Genomic DNA, 17,522 nt, shown 5'->3' with positions numbered 1-17,522 from the left:
CGATATAAGAGTCATCTGTTGTATGATAATGGTTAAACTCGTAAAATGGGATAGCATTGAGACACGATGGAAATCTCGAAGATTTAGCGATTATGCCCTGCTTGAAGTTATTAACTCTCCTTTAATCAGTCATTATATTACTTTTATTAGTCTTAAGAATCTTATATACCATCTCATTATTGTACAACTTTTATTATGGGTTGCAGCTGATATTGAAATTAACCCTGGACCTCTGCACAGTCTTGATATATCACATCTTAATATTAGATCTTTGAGAAATAAGCTTGAAATTATTGAGACTGAATTAATTGAAAATGATATTATTTGTATTACTGAAACACATCTTTCACCAGAAATAGCTGATTCCGATATTTCAATTGATTCATTTCTTCATGATCGCTTGGACCGAAGAACAGGCCCTGGAGGTGAAGTTTTAATTTATCATAAAAATACAATTTATACTAAAAGAAGATTAGATTTAGAATACGAAGGTATTGAACTTTTATGGTTAGAGGTTCACATTGAATCACATTTTTACTAGGTTGTATTTACAGACCTGAAATGCCAGTTCGTTACTGGGAAACACTTGATTTTATTATCGAAAGAGCTGTAGATACTAATCTTGACATTATTATAACTGGTGATATAAATGTGGATATGTTGAACTTACAACCTCAAAGTCATCTTGGTAGGCTTATGATAAAATACAACCTTCTCAATTATGTCAATCAACCTACACGTGTTACATCTACCACTTCAACCTCATTAGATGTTATTCTTTGTAACAATACTAACCTTGTTAAAAATGTAGCTGTATCTCCTCCAAAATGTAGCGATCACTGTCAAATACATTTTAGTATGTCATATTCTATTTTTAAGCAAAAAACATATTAAAAAATACTGTTATATCAGGATGCAAATTATGATCTAATGAATAGGAATATAGATGAAATTGATTGGATTTCTATTGCTGAATCTCATAATACTAATGAATTTAACGAATGCGTATGTAACATTATCAATCAACAAATGTATTCCTTTTAAAAATATTGCAGTTAGACCAAACGATAAAAAATGGATGTCATCTGAAATCAAATTACTTATGAGACGAAGGGATAGAGCACATAGGAAAGCGAAATTGAGTAATTTACCAGCTCATTGGGAAAACTACAGGCAGCTTAGGAATGAAACTATATCAAAAATAAGGCAAGCTAAAAATATATATATTGAAAAGTCACTCTCAGATAAAAATATTTCCTCTAGCAAATGGTGAAAAATAGCTAAGGATATCCTAAACATAAATAATAAAGCAAACTCTATTCCTCAACTCAAGCATGAAGACTCTTTTATTCAACATCCCTTTGATAAAGCTGAATGTATAAATGAATAGTTTACCTTTATAGCTACTTCTTCTGACAATATGGACCCAACTCCTGAGATTATAAATGAACCACCTTATTCAATAGAAAACATATTAATTACAGAGCAAGACATCAGAGATCAAATCTTTCTTTTAAATGGGAAAAAAACAGCAGGACTTGATGGCATAGTACCTAAAATAATAAAAAAAAAAAATTGGAATCTTCTCTCACTCTCCCACTGACCTTACTTTTTAATAAAACAATTCAAACTGGAGTTATCCCCCTTTCTTGGAAAACTGCTAATATAAGTGCTATTTACAAAGGGAAACGCCTCATAAATGACGTAACAAATTATAGACCAATATCTATCACATCATGTTTTAGCAAGCTAATAGAAAAAACAATTTTTAAATATGTTTTCAATTACCTTTTAGATAATAATATTATTTCCAAACATCAGTCAGGCTTCACTTTGAATGATTCTACGGTCAATCAGCTTTTATCAATTTATCATAATATAGTTCAATGCCTTGATCAGTGTAAAGATTTACGATTTGTATTTTGTGATATAAGCAAGGCGTTTGATAGAGTTTGGCATATAGGTCTTTTACATAAATTACAATTATATGGTATTAAAGGGAGAATTTTCAACTGGTTTAAAAATTTCTTAGAAAGTAGAAAGCAAAGAGTTTTAACAGAAGGATATGTTTCAACATTTAGATCTATGAAAGCAGGAGTACCACCGGGCTCAGTTCTCGGTCCAATGATGTTTTTACTATATATAAATGACATCGTTGATTGTGTAACCAATTTTATTAAATTATATGCTGATGATACATCTTTGTATGCAGTAAATAATGATAATCCTGTTGAATTGGCACAAAAATTAAATGGAGACTTGAATAATATTGAGAAATGGGCTAATAAATGGGATATAAAATTCAATCCAAATAAAACAGAATCTGTAATTTTCTCTAATAAACATAATATCAATCATCCTAATATTTATTTTTATAATGAACCTGTGAAGACTGAAAGAATACATAAACATCTTGGCCTAACATTCAGTGATGAAGCCAAATGGAATGACCATATTCATAATATTTATCAAAAGGCTCACCAAAGACTTAATATTTTAAAATTAATGAGAAATAAACTTGATAGAAAAACATTAACAACAATTTATATTTCTTACATTAGGCCAATTCTCGAATATGCCGATGTTGTTTGGGACAATTGTTCGTTATACATGTACTTAAAAAATTACTCGAGTCTGTACAGCTTGAAGCTGCATGAATAGTATCTGGACTGCGCAGAGGTGCCTCACATCATTTGTTGTATACTGAATTAGAATGGGTTCCACTTGAACAGAGACGAAAACAACACAAGTTAATTATGATGTACAAATTTTTTAACAATCAAACTCCGTATTATCTTCGAGAGATAATTGAACCATTTATCCATGACCCCTCTTTAGACAGATATACTTTACGTTGTTCTAGAATATTTGATCCTCCACTATGTCGGACAGTTAACTTCTTTAATTCTTTTTTCCCATCAATGCTTAATGAATTCAATAATATTGCTTCAAATCTTGAAAATATTCAATCTCTTTCTCAGTTTAAAAAATTCATTTCTTCCAGACAGCTGATTAAGTCTAAAACTACTGAAGTTTTCAAATACAGTGGTAACCGTCATATTAATATTATTCTTTGTCAACTGAGGAATAGTTGTAGTAATCTAAACTATGATCTATATAAAGATCACCTTGCTGAATCTGCTGTATGCTCGTGTGGTCATGGTCCTGAAACATCATCGCATTTCTTCTTTAATTGTGTTAACTTCACTAATTGTCGTGTCACTTTACATAATACTATAAGTAATATAATGTATGAAAATGAAAATCATAACCACTTCTCATTAAATATCCTTTTGAATGGATGTGAATTGTGTACTGTTAATGAAAATATGAATATTCTATCTGCTGTCTCTAACTTTATCTCAAGCTCAAAAAGATTCATCTAATCAAAAACAATCACTTTTTTGATACAATTAAATTTATAAATTTAAACAATACACATGTACATGAATTCTATTTCGAGATTTCGAATGGGTATATTTATTCATTATTTAAATATTTCAATATTTTCATAATTCTATAATAGACTGAATAATATAATACATATTGTTATGAATTATTCATTTCAACTTATTATTTACATGTTGTCTTTTTTTCTTTTTTTTTACTCTCATGAAGTGAAACTCCAATATGAATTTTTAAAACAACGTCCCATTGAAACGAAAATACTAAATAAACCCTGATTCCTTTTAAAAAAGCAAACTGTTTTGTGTAGTTGTGTCTCCTTCCTCATCAGTGGATGGCCTACTTAATGTGAAATGGACAGTCCTTGGCCTGTATCTGTATGTGGAGGGGCCCACAATTTCACTAAATATTTGCAAAATATAATCACCAACTAAAAAATAGAATCATTTATTCAAGTTATTATGTTAATGAAAAATTTGAATTATATATTTATTTTCTTACACCATTTAAATTTCATTTAAGTATGATAATCATATTGGAGTTATCTCCCTTCAATTGAATACATTTTAATTTAGATGACTATTTTTGTTTTGTTATGTTTTGTGTATGTACTGTTAATGAATGTCTGTATTTTGTACCACTGTGTTGTTCTTAGGGAGAAGACTTATATAGGCAATGCCTGATGTCTAATCCCTTTGACAATTGTATTTTTGTCAATAAAATTGTTTGAAATTGAAATTGGATAAATAATATACATACATTTAAGGACAAAGGCACCCACTGTTACGTAATTCATCATTCGTTCTTCAAAATAGTACTTACACTTGGAGATGCATATAAAAAAGGTTGAATTAAAATATCAGAACGGAATACTTATTACAAAAGGTTTTTGACATATACCGAATAAATATTTTCTTAATTTTTAGATGGCGGCATTTAGCGATTTTAAAATGTAGCCTATATTAGTACTGTCGTTGCTATCGTTAAATTCCACTCCTCTCTTCATTTTGATGGGTGGTAATTATAAGTGTCCTCGAAGAGATTATATTGTGAATATCATTTCTTCGGACATTATTTTTCAAATGGAAATGAAAGAAAACGGGAAAGATTTTAATTTGAATTTATTAAGGTGATCATATAACTATGTAACAAGAAATATCTTTAAAAAAAAAAGATAAACGGCATAGTTTTAATGCTGGTGGTTATAATACCGCAAGTGAAAAATGCGTTTCAGCACGGATAACAAAATTAGATCAGTTTAAATCATTTTTGGTAATAATAAGACTGCATTTGAATCAGGAATATGATTTTATTAATATGTCATTTGAAAAGATACATCCACTTATTTCGCTTGCATTCAATCTTAACTTTGTTCCGTTTTTAACTGCATATCTGCATTTTGCATTGACCGCTACATTGACCAATCACATACTCCATCTTGACCAGTAACGCCACTTGTCGCGTCATATCCGGGGCCAAAACAAAATTAGACGGCTATGCCGAAAAAGATTTCAAAGTGTACACATAGAGTAATGTTTTTTTTAAATGTACAATGATATCAACAGCCTTAGGGCATACCATCCAAATGTATGTCATACCAGGTCTAGTCATGATGACCACAGTCTGATAAAATATGTTGGGTACAGCACCTAGCCTTCTCGGGCTACGTCGGCAGTTACATGTATGTTACCACTATACGGACAAAGCCAAATGAAGGGAAGTAACTCTCATAGATTAGAACGAGGACTTACTGAAGCTATGACTATATTATTCCTACAATGCAACACATTTATGTCATAAGCATCGTAAGAAACACTTGTTACATAGTAAAATGGCATGTCGTATTTGTATACGACCACTGAACAATCCATTAGCAGCTGTGAAATTTTAGATAAAAGTACTCCGGCTCGAGTACTATGCCATCTCTCGGCGATGCTATCAGACCTCACAAGAAGGGAATGGTGTAGTCTAACTATGTAATAATGATTTCGGTTGCTGGTTTTGTCGTCGTGGATGAAGTAGTGATAGTGAAACTGGTTCCGACCTCTGGGCTGTCCGCCATGGTAACTGAAACAACATAACGATTTTTGCGATAGCTGAATTCAATAATGAACGGGAATGTTTTTCTTATTTTTTCTTTTCAGCAGTTTCCCCGAAAAGATGTGTCCTCCATGACAGATCCTCATTTATAAATTACTGCCATAAGTAAAGACTTTTGTACGAAATATATACTTACATATATAAATATGAAAATTATTCGGAATACTGCTTTAGTTATCATCATGATTTGATTCATTCACACAAAGTTACCGATTATTTTTAGTTTCTAAGATAAATCACTAGAAATAACGATTCAGAATAGTTTTATTTCTTGAGTCTTCGATAAAGTATGTGAATCGGCAGGTTTAAGTTTTCTGATAAATTCATGTCTTGGCCTCTTTTGAATTTCCATAGTAGCCTCCTACATGTAGGCATAAAAAGTACCTTAGGCCTATAGTGAAATCACTGACCAGTGGCGTAGGAAGTCGTCAAAAAGTGGGGGGCACAATTTTTTTTTAACCTTAAATTTTACGCACTAAACAAATCATATGCCATCTCCGCAAAATTAGCCAATAATTATCATTTCAACATCCCATGATAATTTTGATAATTTATGTAGTACAAAATAAGTTATTTACGCAAATCAGAATATATATATTAAATATAGCAAAACATGAATCACCAGGCCGAAAGGGCGGGGGGGGGGGGGGGGGGGGGGGGGGGGGTGTCCAGTAATTTAGTAATAATGCGAGCGCCATAGGCGCGAGCCAATTTTTTTTGTGGGGTCCGAGGGGCCGCCCAGCGGGTCCAGGGCAGCGCCCTGATATGGGGTTCAAGGGGGTCTAAGCGAGCGCCGTAGGCGCGAGACGATTTTTTTTCCTTTTTGCGAGAGGTCTGGGGCCGCCCAGCGGGTCCCAGGGTGGCGAAGCCCCCCTGTAGATCTGCAATCGAAAGGGGGGGCAGTAATTTAGTGATAAAGTGAGCGCCGTAGGCGCGAGCCGATTTTTTTTCCTTTTTGCGAGAGGTCTGGGGGCCGCCCAGCGGGTCCCAGGGTGGCGAAGCCCCCCTGTAGATCTGCAATCGAAAGGGGGGGGGGGGGGGGGGGGGGGGGGGGGGGGGGGGGGGCAGTAATTTAGTGATAAAGCGAGCGGCGTAGGCGCGAGCCGATTTTTTTTTGTATTTTCTCGTACCTGTCGGTAATTAGTATCACTCTATTCACGTTAAAACCGCGCATTCTTCTTCATGTTGTGTTTCTGTCTTTTTCTCATTATGAACTCAATTAACTTCACAAATTATCATCAACTTATTGAATCTATGTGATGAAGTTAAGCAAAATTGCGTATTAAGATATAAATATTGACTTACCAGGCTATTGCAGACGACCGACACACAGGTCTGAGGATTGATATACTAGTATAAAAGTCGGAATGTTCCGGATGTACAAGATAAAGTTTTTATCGTTGCCTTCAAGAAAACATTATCGGTTCGGAAATATACAGATATTTATCGAAATGAATATATAAATTCGCGTTTTATCCCCTTTTTTAGATTTTGGATGTCAAAAAGTGGGGGGGCAAAAAGATATGTTTGCCCCCCCACTGAAAAAAGTGGGGGGGGGGGGGGGGGGGGGGCAATTGCCCCCCCTGCCCCCCCCGCTTCCTACGCCACTGCTGACGACTCTTATGTAGACTAAATAGCTGTATCATGCAACTGTGGCCTCTACTGTATCTAAATGTCAGTTTGCACTGAAAGGTACTACAATCTTCTGACATATCTGATCTAACAAGAAAATTAAGTATGTAAATTTCTTACCAAAAGATTCGTCAGTTGGATTTGATTCTTTTGATGTTGATGTCGGGTCGATTCTTTTCCTTTCCCGGTACATACAACGGGCCACTAGCAATGAAAATATTACCATCACGGCAAAAAGCGTCCCTCCTATAGTGCACCCAATGATCAGTCCTGTGCTGTAAAATGAGATTGATAAATGAATGAATGAATGAATGAATGAATGAATGAATGAATAAATAAATAAATAAATAGATAAATAAATGAACAAATCAATAAATAAGTGAATAAATAAATAAATAAATAAATAGATAAATAAATAAATAAATAGATAAATAAATAAATGATTGAATAAATGAATAAATGAATAAATAAATAAATGAATAAATGAATGAATGAATGAATGAATGAATGAATGAATGGATAAATAAATAGATAAATAAATGAACAAATAAATAAATAAGTGAATAAATAAATAAATGAATAAATAAATAAATAAATAAATTATGAATAAAAGGTAAGGATATATAGATATAACATATCCAAGTAAATGGTTGTTATATCAATACCAACTAGAATATTAGTGATGTTGCTGTAACTACCTCTTCCGGTCAATGGTTATGGTAGAGTATTTCTGAATGCTTTTTCACAGTGTAATTACACATACTTCACCTTTTCTCTTTTATTCATTTGTATGTGTGACCAAAAGGATACGAATTAATGAGAATGTAGGCAAAACCCGTCAAATTAGTTTCCATATAAGACAAACAACTTTCAACCGTGATGTCATTAATTATTTAACGTCATAATAGTGTGTATAAACATATATACTTCACAGCCTTGCCACAGGTACATTGTATATTATGCTAGTTTTTTCACAAATAAATATATCTTATTATATATGTACATTTAGCCGTTATTATTGGTTGTCGTAATAGTAGTATACTTACGTGCTTGCTGATTTTCCAGATGATTTGTAGGAAAGTGTGACATCTACGTAACTATAACAGCAGGTCCTATAGGAATATGAGAGTCTATTGTTGTAGTAGTAGTAGTAGTAAGTAGCCCCGTCAGTTATCGTACAGCAACGATCTGGGCAGAACTTAGCAGAGGAACCATAGTAAGAATTATAATAAAAATAAAAATGGCGATAACTGGTGGTTATACCATAAAGTCCATAGTAGCTGTCAAAGTAAGTTTGATAGAACAGTCCGAAACAGCTCTCGGAACCGGCACTTTGACCTACAAGAATATAGAAAACATATAGAACAAATATGGTCAACTGAAAATAATTATATAGTTCAGATAACTATGACGCCTTTGGCGCTTCAGTCAGATATATATATATATAGAGAGAGAGACAGTGGGCACTAAAAATGTCTACAGAGACAATGGACACTTCAGATGTCTATAAAGACAATTGACACTACATATGTCTACAGAGACAATGGACACTTCAGATGTCTCTAAAGACAATTGACACTACAGATGTCTAAAGAGACAATGGACACTTCAGATGTCTATAAAGACAATTGACACTACATATGTCTGCAGAGACAATGGACACTTCATATGTCTACAGAGACAATGGACACTTCAGATGTCTACAGAGACAATGGACACTACAGATGTCTATAGACACAGTGGACACTTCAGATATCTATAGAGACAATGGACACTCTAGCTGTCTACAGAGACAATGGACACTTCAGATATCTACAGAGACAATGGACACTTCAGATGTCTAGAGACACAATGGACACTTCAGATGTCTATAGAGACAATGTACACTTCAGATGTCTATAGAGACAATGGACACTTCAGATGTCTACAGAGACAATGGACACTATAGATGTTGACAGAGACAATCGACACTTCAGATGTATATAGAGATAATTTACACTTTAGATGTTTATTGAGACAATGGACACTACAGATGTCTACAGAGACAATGGACACTTCAGATATTTACAGAGACAATGGACACTTCAGATGTCTACAGAGACAATGGACACTATAGATGTCTACAGAGACAATGGACACTTCAGATGTCTACAGAGACAATGGACACTTCAGATGTCCATAGAGACAATGGACACTACAGATGTCTACAGAGACAATGGACACTTCAGATGTCTACAGAGACAATGGACACTTCAGATGTCTACAGAGACAATGGACCTTTAGATGTCTACAGAGACAATGGACACTTCAGATGTCTACAGAGACAATGGACACTTCATATGTCTACAGAGACAATGGACACTATAGATGTCTACAGAGACAATGGACACTTCAGATGTCTATAGAGACAATGGACACTTTAGATGTCTACAGACACAATGGACACTTCAGTTGTCTATAGAGACAATGTACACTTCAGATGTCTACAGAGACAATGGACACTTCAGATGTCTATAGAGACAATGGACACTCTAGCTGTCTACAGAGACAATGGAGACTTCAGATGTCTACAGAGACAATGGACACTTCAGATGTCTACAGAGACAATGGACACTACAGATGTCTACAGAGACAATGGGCACTTCAGATTTCTACAGAGACAATGGACACTACAGATGTCAACAGAGACAATGGACACTTCAGATGTCTACAGAGACAATGGACACTTCAGATGTCTACAGAGACAATGGATACTTCAGATGTCTATAGAGACAATGGACACTTCAGATATCTATAGATACAATGGACACTTCAGATGTCTATAGATACAATGGACACTTCAGATGTCTATAGAGACAATGGACACTTCAGATGTCTATAGAGACAATGGACACTTCAGATATCTATAGATACAATGGACACTTCAGATGTCTACAGAGACAATGGACACTTCAGATGTCTACAGAGACAATGGACACTTCAGATGTCTACAGAGACAATGGACACTACAGATGTCTACAGAGACAATGGACACTACAGATGTCTACAGAGACAATGGGCACTTCAGATGTCTACAGAGACAATGGACACTACAGATGTCAACAGAGACAATGGACACTTCAGATGTCTACAGAGACAATGGACACTTCAGATGTCTACAGAGACAATGGATACTTCAGATGTCCATAGAGACAATGGACACTACAGATGTCTACAGAGACAATGGACACTTCAGATGTCTACAGAGACAATGGACACTTCAGATGTCTACAGAGACAATGGACCTTTAGATGTCTACAGAGACAATGGACACTTCAGATGTCTACAGAGACAATGGACACTTCATATGTCTACAGAGACAATGGACACTATAGATGTCTACAGAGACAATGGACACTTCAGATGTCTATAGAGACAATGGACACTTTAGATGTCTACAGACACAATGGACACTTCAGTTGTCTATAGAGACAATGTACACTTCAGATGTCTACAGAGACAATGGACACTTCAGATGTCTACAGAGACAATGGACACTACAGATGTCTACAGAGACAATGGACACTACAGATGTCTACAGAGACAATGGGCACTTCAGATGTCTACAGAGACAATGGACACTACAGATGTCAACAGAGACAATGGACACTTCAGATGTCTACAGAGACAATGGACACTTCAGATGTCTACAGAGACAATGGATACTTCAGATGTCTATAGAGACAATGGACACTTCAGATATCTATAGATACAATGGACACTTCAGATGTCTATAGATACAATGGACACTTCAGATGTCTATAGAGACAATGGACACTTCAGATGTCTATAGAGACAATGGACACTTCAGATATCTATAGATACAATGGACACTTCAGATGTCTACAGAGACAATGGACACTTCAGATGTCTACAGAGACAATGGACACTTCAGATGTCTACAGAGACAATGGACACTACAGATGTCTACAGAGACAATGGATACTTCAGATGTCTATAGAGACAATGGACACTTCAGATGTTTACAGTGACAATGGATACTTCATATATCTATAGATACAATGGACACTTCAGATGTCTATAGAGACAATGGACACTTCACATGTCTATACAGATAATGGACACTACAGATATCTACAGAGACAATGTACACTTCAGATATCTATAGAGACAATGGACACTTCAGATGTTTATAGAGACAATGGCATTCAACACATTTCCAAATAACAATTCTACATATGATGTAAAAGTTTCTCGATATTTGACTAGTTTAATGTTAAAACTGTTTAAAAGAAGTTTAATAGAAAACTTGGCAAGCCGATTCCATATCAGGTGCCTTCATATTCAAAAACGTTAACGCTTTTGGTTGTTTTGATTAATATAGAAACAGATGTGTCATTGTACCGTATCGTTTCCCTGTGAAAATATGACTCAACAACTGTACATAATTTTACATGGTAACCACGGTAACTAAATGGAAAATAGCTTTTGAGATACGAAAGATATTGCAATAAAGGATAAGAAATGTCCCTGATCTGCTAAAAAAATCTAAACAATCTGAGATGAATCGCTATATAAGACAAGATAAGTATGTTTAACATTGACGGAATGTTTTGTTTTGTTTTTTTCTCTACAGAAATTGTTGGTCTCTGAAATAGACTTCTACATTTGATTAACCTTGGTGTTAACGTCAACAAAATTAATTGTATAGTATGAACCTAAACAAAGTCATCTAGAACTGTAACGTACACCCCTGCTACCTATCATTTGCAGTATACACTTGTGCAAGATAATGATGAGGAAAAACAAGTTCTGGTAAATCTGGTAAATGTATATCATATTGTATCAGCAGCTTAGAGGCAGAACAAATGAATCAAGGAAAATCCCATAAGCTACCCTTATCGGTCATATAAAATATTCATAAACGTCGACGAAAAAGTGGGCAGTATTCTTATAAGAAGTGTCATAGAAGTTGGTTCACAAGTTTAGGAATTGTCAGGAGAATTTTTCTCTACTTATTGACAGTTTAAGGCAGACACGTTGGTTCCAGTACATCCTCAGCTTCGTTGCTGGGGATGATAACTATATAGTTAACTTAGCCATAAAATATGTAAATAATTTTATATATACTTACCTAACCACGATATAACTAAAATGTTTAGCAGGAACAGTTTGACTTTGCTGATCATGGTGGAATCAACAAGGAAGTGATATGCATTGTAAACTGTGTGTCTCGGTGGGTATTGGCAACAATTGTAAACAGTGTGTCGGTAGTGTTTGACGTTTGTAGAGATAGGCCTATTAAATAACTACCTTCAGATTTGTTTGTTCCGATTTAAAGCTCCGTTAGCTGCAAAGAAATCCGATATATATTGTTAAGAAGCATTATGAGAATTGCTATTGATAAAAGAAATGGACGACTAGGTCGTTACACAATTATATACACCCGAAATTACTTGATCGGAGGTTTGTACAAAAAGGGAAAAAACCACGCACAAGCACACACAAAATATTCTTGCAAATCCGCAGCAGATAAAAGGTGATATCTGTCTATTGTACAATTCACTGTGCAAAGTGTTTAACTTCAAGGTTCGGGTGAGTAGATCGATAGGTACGTTAATTCACTGAGGTTAAAGAGAGTAAACTCTCTGCGACACCTCTAGACGTAAGCTGTCCTAATATCTTATTAACAAGGGATTTTATGTTAATTCTATTGTTATATTAACAGTATAACTTGTCCCCGATGTACTTGCATTGCGAACCTCCTGTGATTTCGATATCTGGTGATTTTTACCAATTTACTGTTGCAATGAGGGAAATACATCCATGTTCTACAGTTTTGTTGATCTGTTGCAATGAATCCATTACACAAGCATAATGAGCCGATTGTAACAAAGCTGGATTATTTTACTGTGCCTGTGTAAACAGCTGATCGCTATTTTTACAGAGTACCGAAAATTATGTAGTCATAATTGTTATATTGCATATTAACGTTTTGGAAAATATCAATTACATTTCTATCTCTAAATATTATGCATAACTATTTGTTGTGTTATAAGTAGTAGGCCATTTCTTATGGCATACATTGTTGATATTTTACAGTGGTCTAAGTGGCGATGCCATTTTGTTGTTCAGATTTCATCCCCGTTCTCTATAAGCAATTAACTACTTCGCCTAGGTTTTATACAGAAAAGAGAATACAAAGATGCAATGAATACAACAAGTCAAATTGCAATAATATGATTATTTGTGTACTTATGCTTTGTTTTGCTATAAAGTGTGTTGTTTATCGATCACAGAAGTTAAACGAACTCCATACCAATCATCGGTTAAGGCCGTCTGCTTTGCCAGTTGGCTTTGTAGAGTACGAACAATTGTATTAGTAAGAACCAAACCCGGATTGTCCTGTTTTATCATTTGTTCAGAACAAATATTATTTGTTTCCATTCTGAAACTTTTGGCCCCGGATATGACGCGGCAGGTGTCGTTACTGGTCAAGATGAAGTATGTGATTGGTCAATGTAGCGGTAAATGCAAAATGAAGATATGCAGTTAAAAACGAAACAAAGTTAAAAAAAATTAAGCTGAATAAGTGGATGTATCTTTTCAAATGACGTATTAATAAAATTACATTCTTGATTCAAATGCAGTCTTATTATCACCAAAAATGATTCAAACTGATGTAATTGTTTACCCATGCTGAAACGTATTACTTCGTTAATGTATTTCACCAGCAGTTTTAAAACCACCAGCATTAAAACTGTGCCGTTTATCTTTTTTAAAGATAATTTTTGTTTATATTGATTTTGACAATACTATTCTAAACGTCCAATAGTCTACTGGTGTTTATATAGGTCTGTGTAGAATACAGACTGAATTAGGGTTGTTACATTATTAGACATATCGATATTAAGATTGTAAACAGTGTGTCTAATGTTAATGTATTTCGTAAGTCATAACTTGTCTTTCTTATTGGTAAAGCTTGCATTAAGGTCATGTTCCTTTGTCGTTCCGAATTCATGGTTGTCTTAATTGAGTAAAGAAAGCAGTGATTTTTATTGAAAAAGTTACTTTAGAATGACTTTGTTCACACTTTCTGATAAAAAAAACCCATTTGTTGACTGAGTGTTTCTTAAAATATATTATGAATTACTCTCCGTTTTGGTATTGTCAAACAGTATCAAATTCATCTTCAACGCCATTGAATCTTACAAGAAAAGTAGCGCTGAAATTTTGAAAGAAATCAATAATTCATGAAACAGTGTTCTAATTGTATTTAATGCAGAAGTCTACTGTCTTTATTATTTGATGGTGCGATATAATCAAATATTCACAGAGTGGTATATTCTGTCGTGTTTTATATTGTACTCGGTTGTTATTGCATCTCAGGTTAATAAAACCATATATCAACCTCTTCAAAACTCTATAATTGTATGAAATTTAAGCGAAGAAGATACGCCTTCGATATTCATTTCAGATTACATGTACACTTCTTTTGGTTGGTTTAACACCCGAATTTGACGTTAGTATGTGACTCAAGTTTCGTGATACAAAGAAAAGATTGTCATGCAATATCTGTGGGGATCGAAGGGATACGTTTTTATTACAAATTGTGTTGATGTTACCATGTTACCTTGTAACTCGTAATTAAAATTCCATGGAGGGAAATATTCCAGAAATGTGTCATGATAAGAATGAACCACAGTATGTTTGTTACTCCTCTGGAGCCCCTTCCGCTGACCCAGGTGATGATGTACAGTCCCAATTATTACTATTCAATTATTTTGTCCACAATTCTAATTGTAAAAAATTAAAAGTAATTTGATGGCAATACATATACAAACATACATACACAACGGTTTAACAATGTAGGTAGACTATTAATAGATTATACAGAATGGAAGGCAACCATCCTAAAATTAATAAAATGTATATATATTTGCATGAGTTTTGAATAAAAATATTGCTCTATCTAAATATATGTATATATCAAATTCCCACATGAACTGCTGCCATGTATTTACCATTGTATAATAGTTTATGAAAGAGGACGTTACTAATTTGTATAACTTGTGTCTAATTTAATTTTAATTTTTCAAATAAAATATGTTTAAACTAATAAAAATATTGTTTAACTAACCATCCTCAGTTCTAATGATGGTTTTATGAATAGATCTTGATATATACTGTATATATGTACAGTCGTGTCTTATTTTTAAAATGATTAGATCGCACCATGTTTGCAAACAACTTGTGAGTCGATCAGCTCACCTTATTATCTGATAAGAATCAGGAATAAGGTAGAAAGACTCAATGAGATGTGTTGTACATTGAGTATCTAATATTAAGTAAAGTTTCGTTACCCTGAACATATTTTCAAATTAGAATTGCATATCAAATTTCATTACGGTTGATAAACGAAAACATATTTCCTTATATATGACGCCACACAATTGTCATAGTACTAAGCAACTTTTCCGTTGAACACTAGATTTTTGTTTTCTTATTTCACATCCACTTATACGTTTTTCTTTAAAATAGCACAATCCACATAAAATAATTTAACAACCTCTAATTATAATATAAACAATCATTCAAATCTGATTTATTTTTACCTCCGTCTCCATGTCAGAATCCGCACAAGAAACGTTGTCAAACTCTAGACCCCTTATGGGTACTTTCGCGATGAAATAACAGGCGTGAATACATGAAAAGGAAATTTGAAATTAATTGGAGGAAATGGAAAGCCATTGTTGAAATGTAACAGTAGTACAAATAATATTATTAATACTGTATGCCCATCTTACATGTTTTTTATTGTTAATGCTATCGCATGCTCTGACTTTTGCCTATTGTTCGAAAATGTAATGTTTTATTAATACTCAAATTATACAAGGAATTTTGAATATATTTCGGATATTTTAGCTATGGGACCTCTAACTTCCTTTTCTTTCCTACCTACACCCTTTCTCTCTCTCTCTCTCTTTCTCTCTTTATTGTTCTCTTTCTATTTTGTGTGTGTCTCTGTCTCCTACAATATTTAGTGTTACTATTTCAATTTAATACAGTTAATTTTTATCTCTTCAATGTTTGTCTACTGTATTATCCTGGTATGTATGGTGAATGGATGTAAAGGTGTATATGTTTGTGAGATATGTATGCACACACATAAAAAAGTTATAATTTAAAAAAGGAAAACTATATATGAAAGAGATATGTATGTTTCTTGATTGTGCAATATTACGTACAGTGTTTATGTTACATGTTACTGTTGATATTATATAGTAATTTGGATATACATATAACTTTATATATGGCATTAATATTTTGGACAACTTATATGTACTTAAAAGTTCTTTAGCAATATAGTGACTATTATGTCATTTAATCAATTAACTATACTCAATATTATAGATCAATTGACTTTTGACAATTTCATATATACTACTAAATTTATTCCATAATACATAATACAATGAAAAAAACCCATTAATTGACAGTTTGGTTTTCTTCAGTATATATGTGTGTGAATGTGAAGTGTGTGAATGTGAAGTGTGTGAATGTGATGTTTATTGCCTTGTAATCCAAAATGAAATGTCTTTGAAAATAAAAAAATTATAAAAAAAAAAAAGTTGTATAACTTGTGTCCAATTTCATTTGAATTTTTCAAATAAAATATGTTTAAACTAATAAAAAATATTGTTTAACTAACCATCCTCAGTTCTAATGATGGTTTTATGAATAGATCTTGATATATACTGTATATATGTACAGTCGTGTCTTATTTTTAAAATGATTAGATCGCACCATGTTTGCAAACAACTTGTGAGTCGATCTGCTCACCTTATTATCTGATAAGAATCAGGAATAAGGTAGAAATACTCAATGAGATGTGTTGTACATTGAGTATCTAATATTAAGTAAAGTTTCGTTACCCTGAACATATTTTCAAATTAGAATTGCATATCAAATTTCATTACGGTTGATAAACGAAAACATATTTCCTTATATATGACGCCACACAATTGTCATAGTACTAAGCAACTTTTCCGTTGAACACTAGATTTTTGTTTTCTTATTTCACATCCACTTATACGTTTTTCTTTAAAATAGCACAATCCACATAAAATAATTTAACAACCTCTAATTATAATATAAACAGTCATTCAAATCTGATTTATTTTTACCTCTGACTCCATGTCAGAATCCGCACAAGAAACTTTGTCAAACTCTAGACCCCTTATGGGTACTTTCGCGATGAAATAACAGGGCGTATTCTTATTGTTGTTACTTCTGTTAGCCTCAGAATATCAGAATATATAAGGATATGTTAGCAAGCATTTGCATATAGTTTAGGATTAAATCACGTCGCTCTTTGTGTATAG

At 33.5% G+C, this 17,522-nt stretch overlaps 1 protein-coding gene across 1 annotated transcript; it reads right to left on the bottom strand.

Moving 5' to 3' along the window:
* Positions 1–4,815: 4,815 nt before the first annotated feature.
* LOC117339664 lies at positions 4,816–12,368 on the bottom strand. Its single transcript, XM_033901378.1, has 4 exons — positions 12,272–12,368; positions 8,184–8,475; positions 7,258–7,412; positions 4,816–5,472 (listed from the first exon to the last, which is right to left on the bottom strand). The coding sequence occupies exons 1-4, from the start codon at positions 12,324–12,326 to the stop codon at positions 5,378–5,380; spliced, it is 597 nt and encodes a 198-aa protein (XP_033757269.1). The 5' UTR covers positions 12,327–12,368; the 3' UTR covers positions 4,816–5,377.
* Positions 12,369–17,522: the final 5,154 nt, after the last annotated feature.

Source organism: Pecten maximus, chromosome 12 (genome assembly GCF_902652985.1).
Source record: "Pecten maximus chromosome 12, xPecMax1.1, whole genome shotgun sequence".
Classification (NCBI taxonomy): Eukaryota; Metazoa; Mollusca; class Bivalvia; order Pectinida; family Pectinidae; genus Pecten; species Pecten maximus.
Note: the sequence above shows the minus strand (reverse complement) of the source record. Positions and strands in the feature narration are given on the sequence as shown.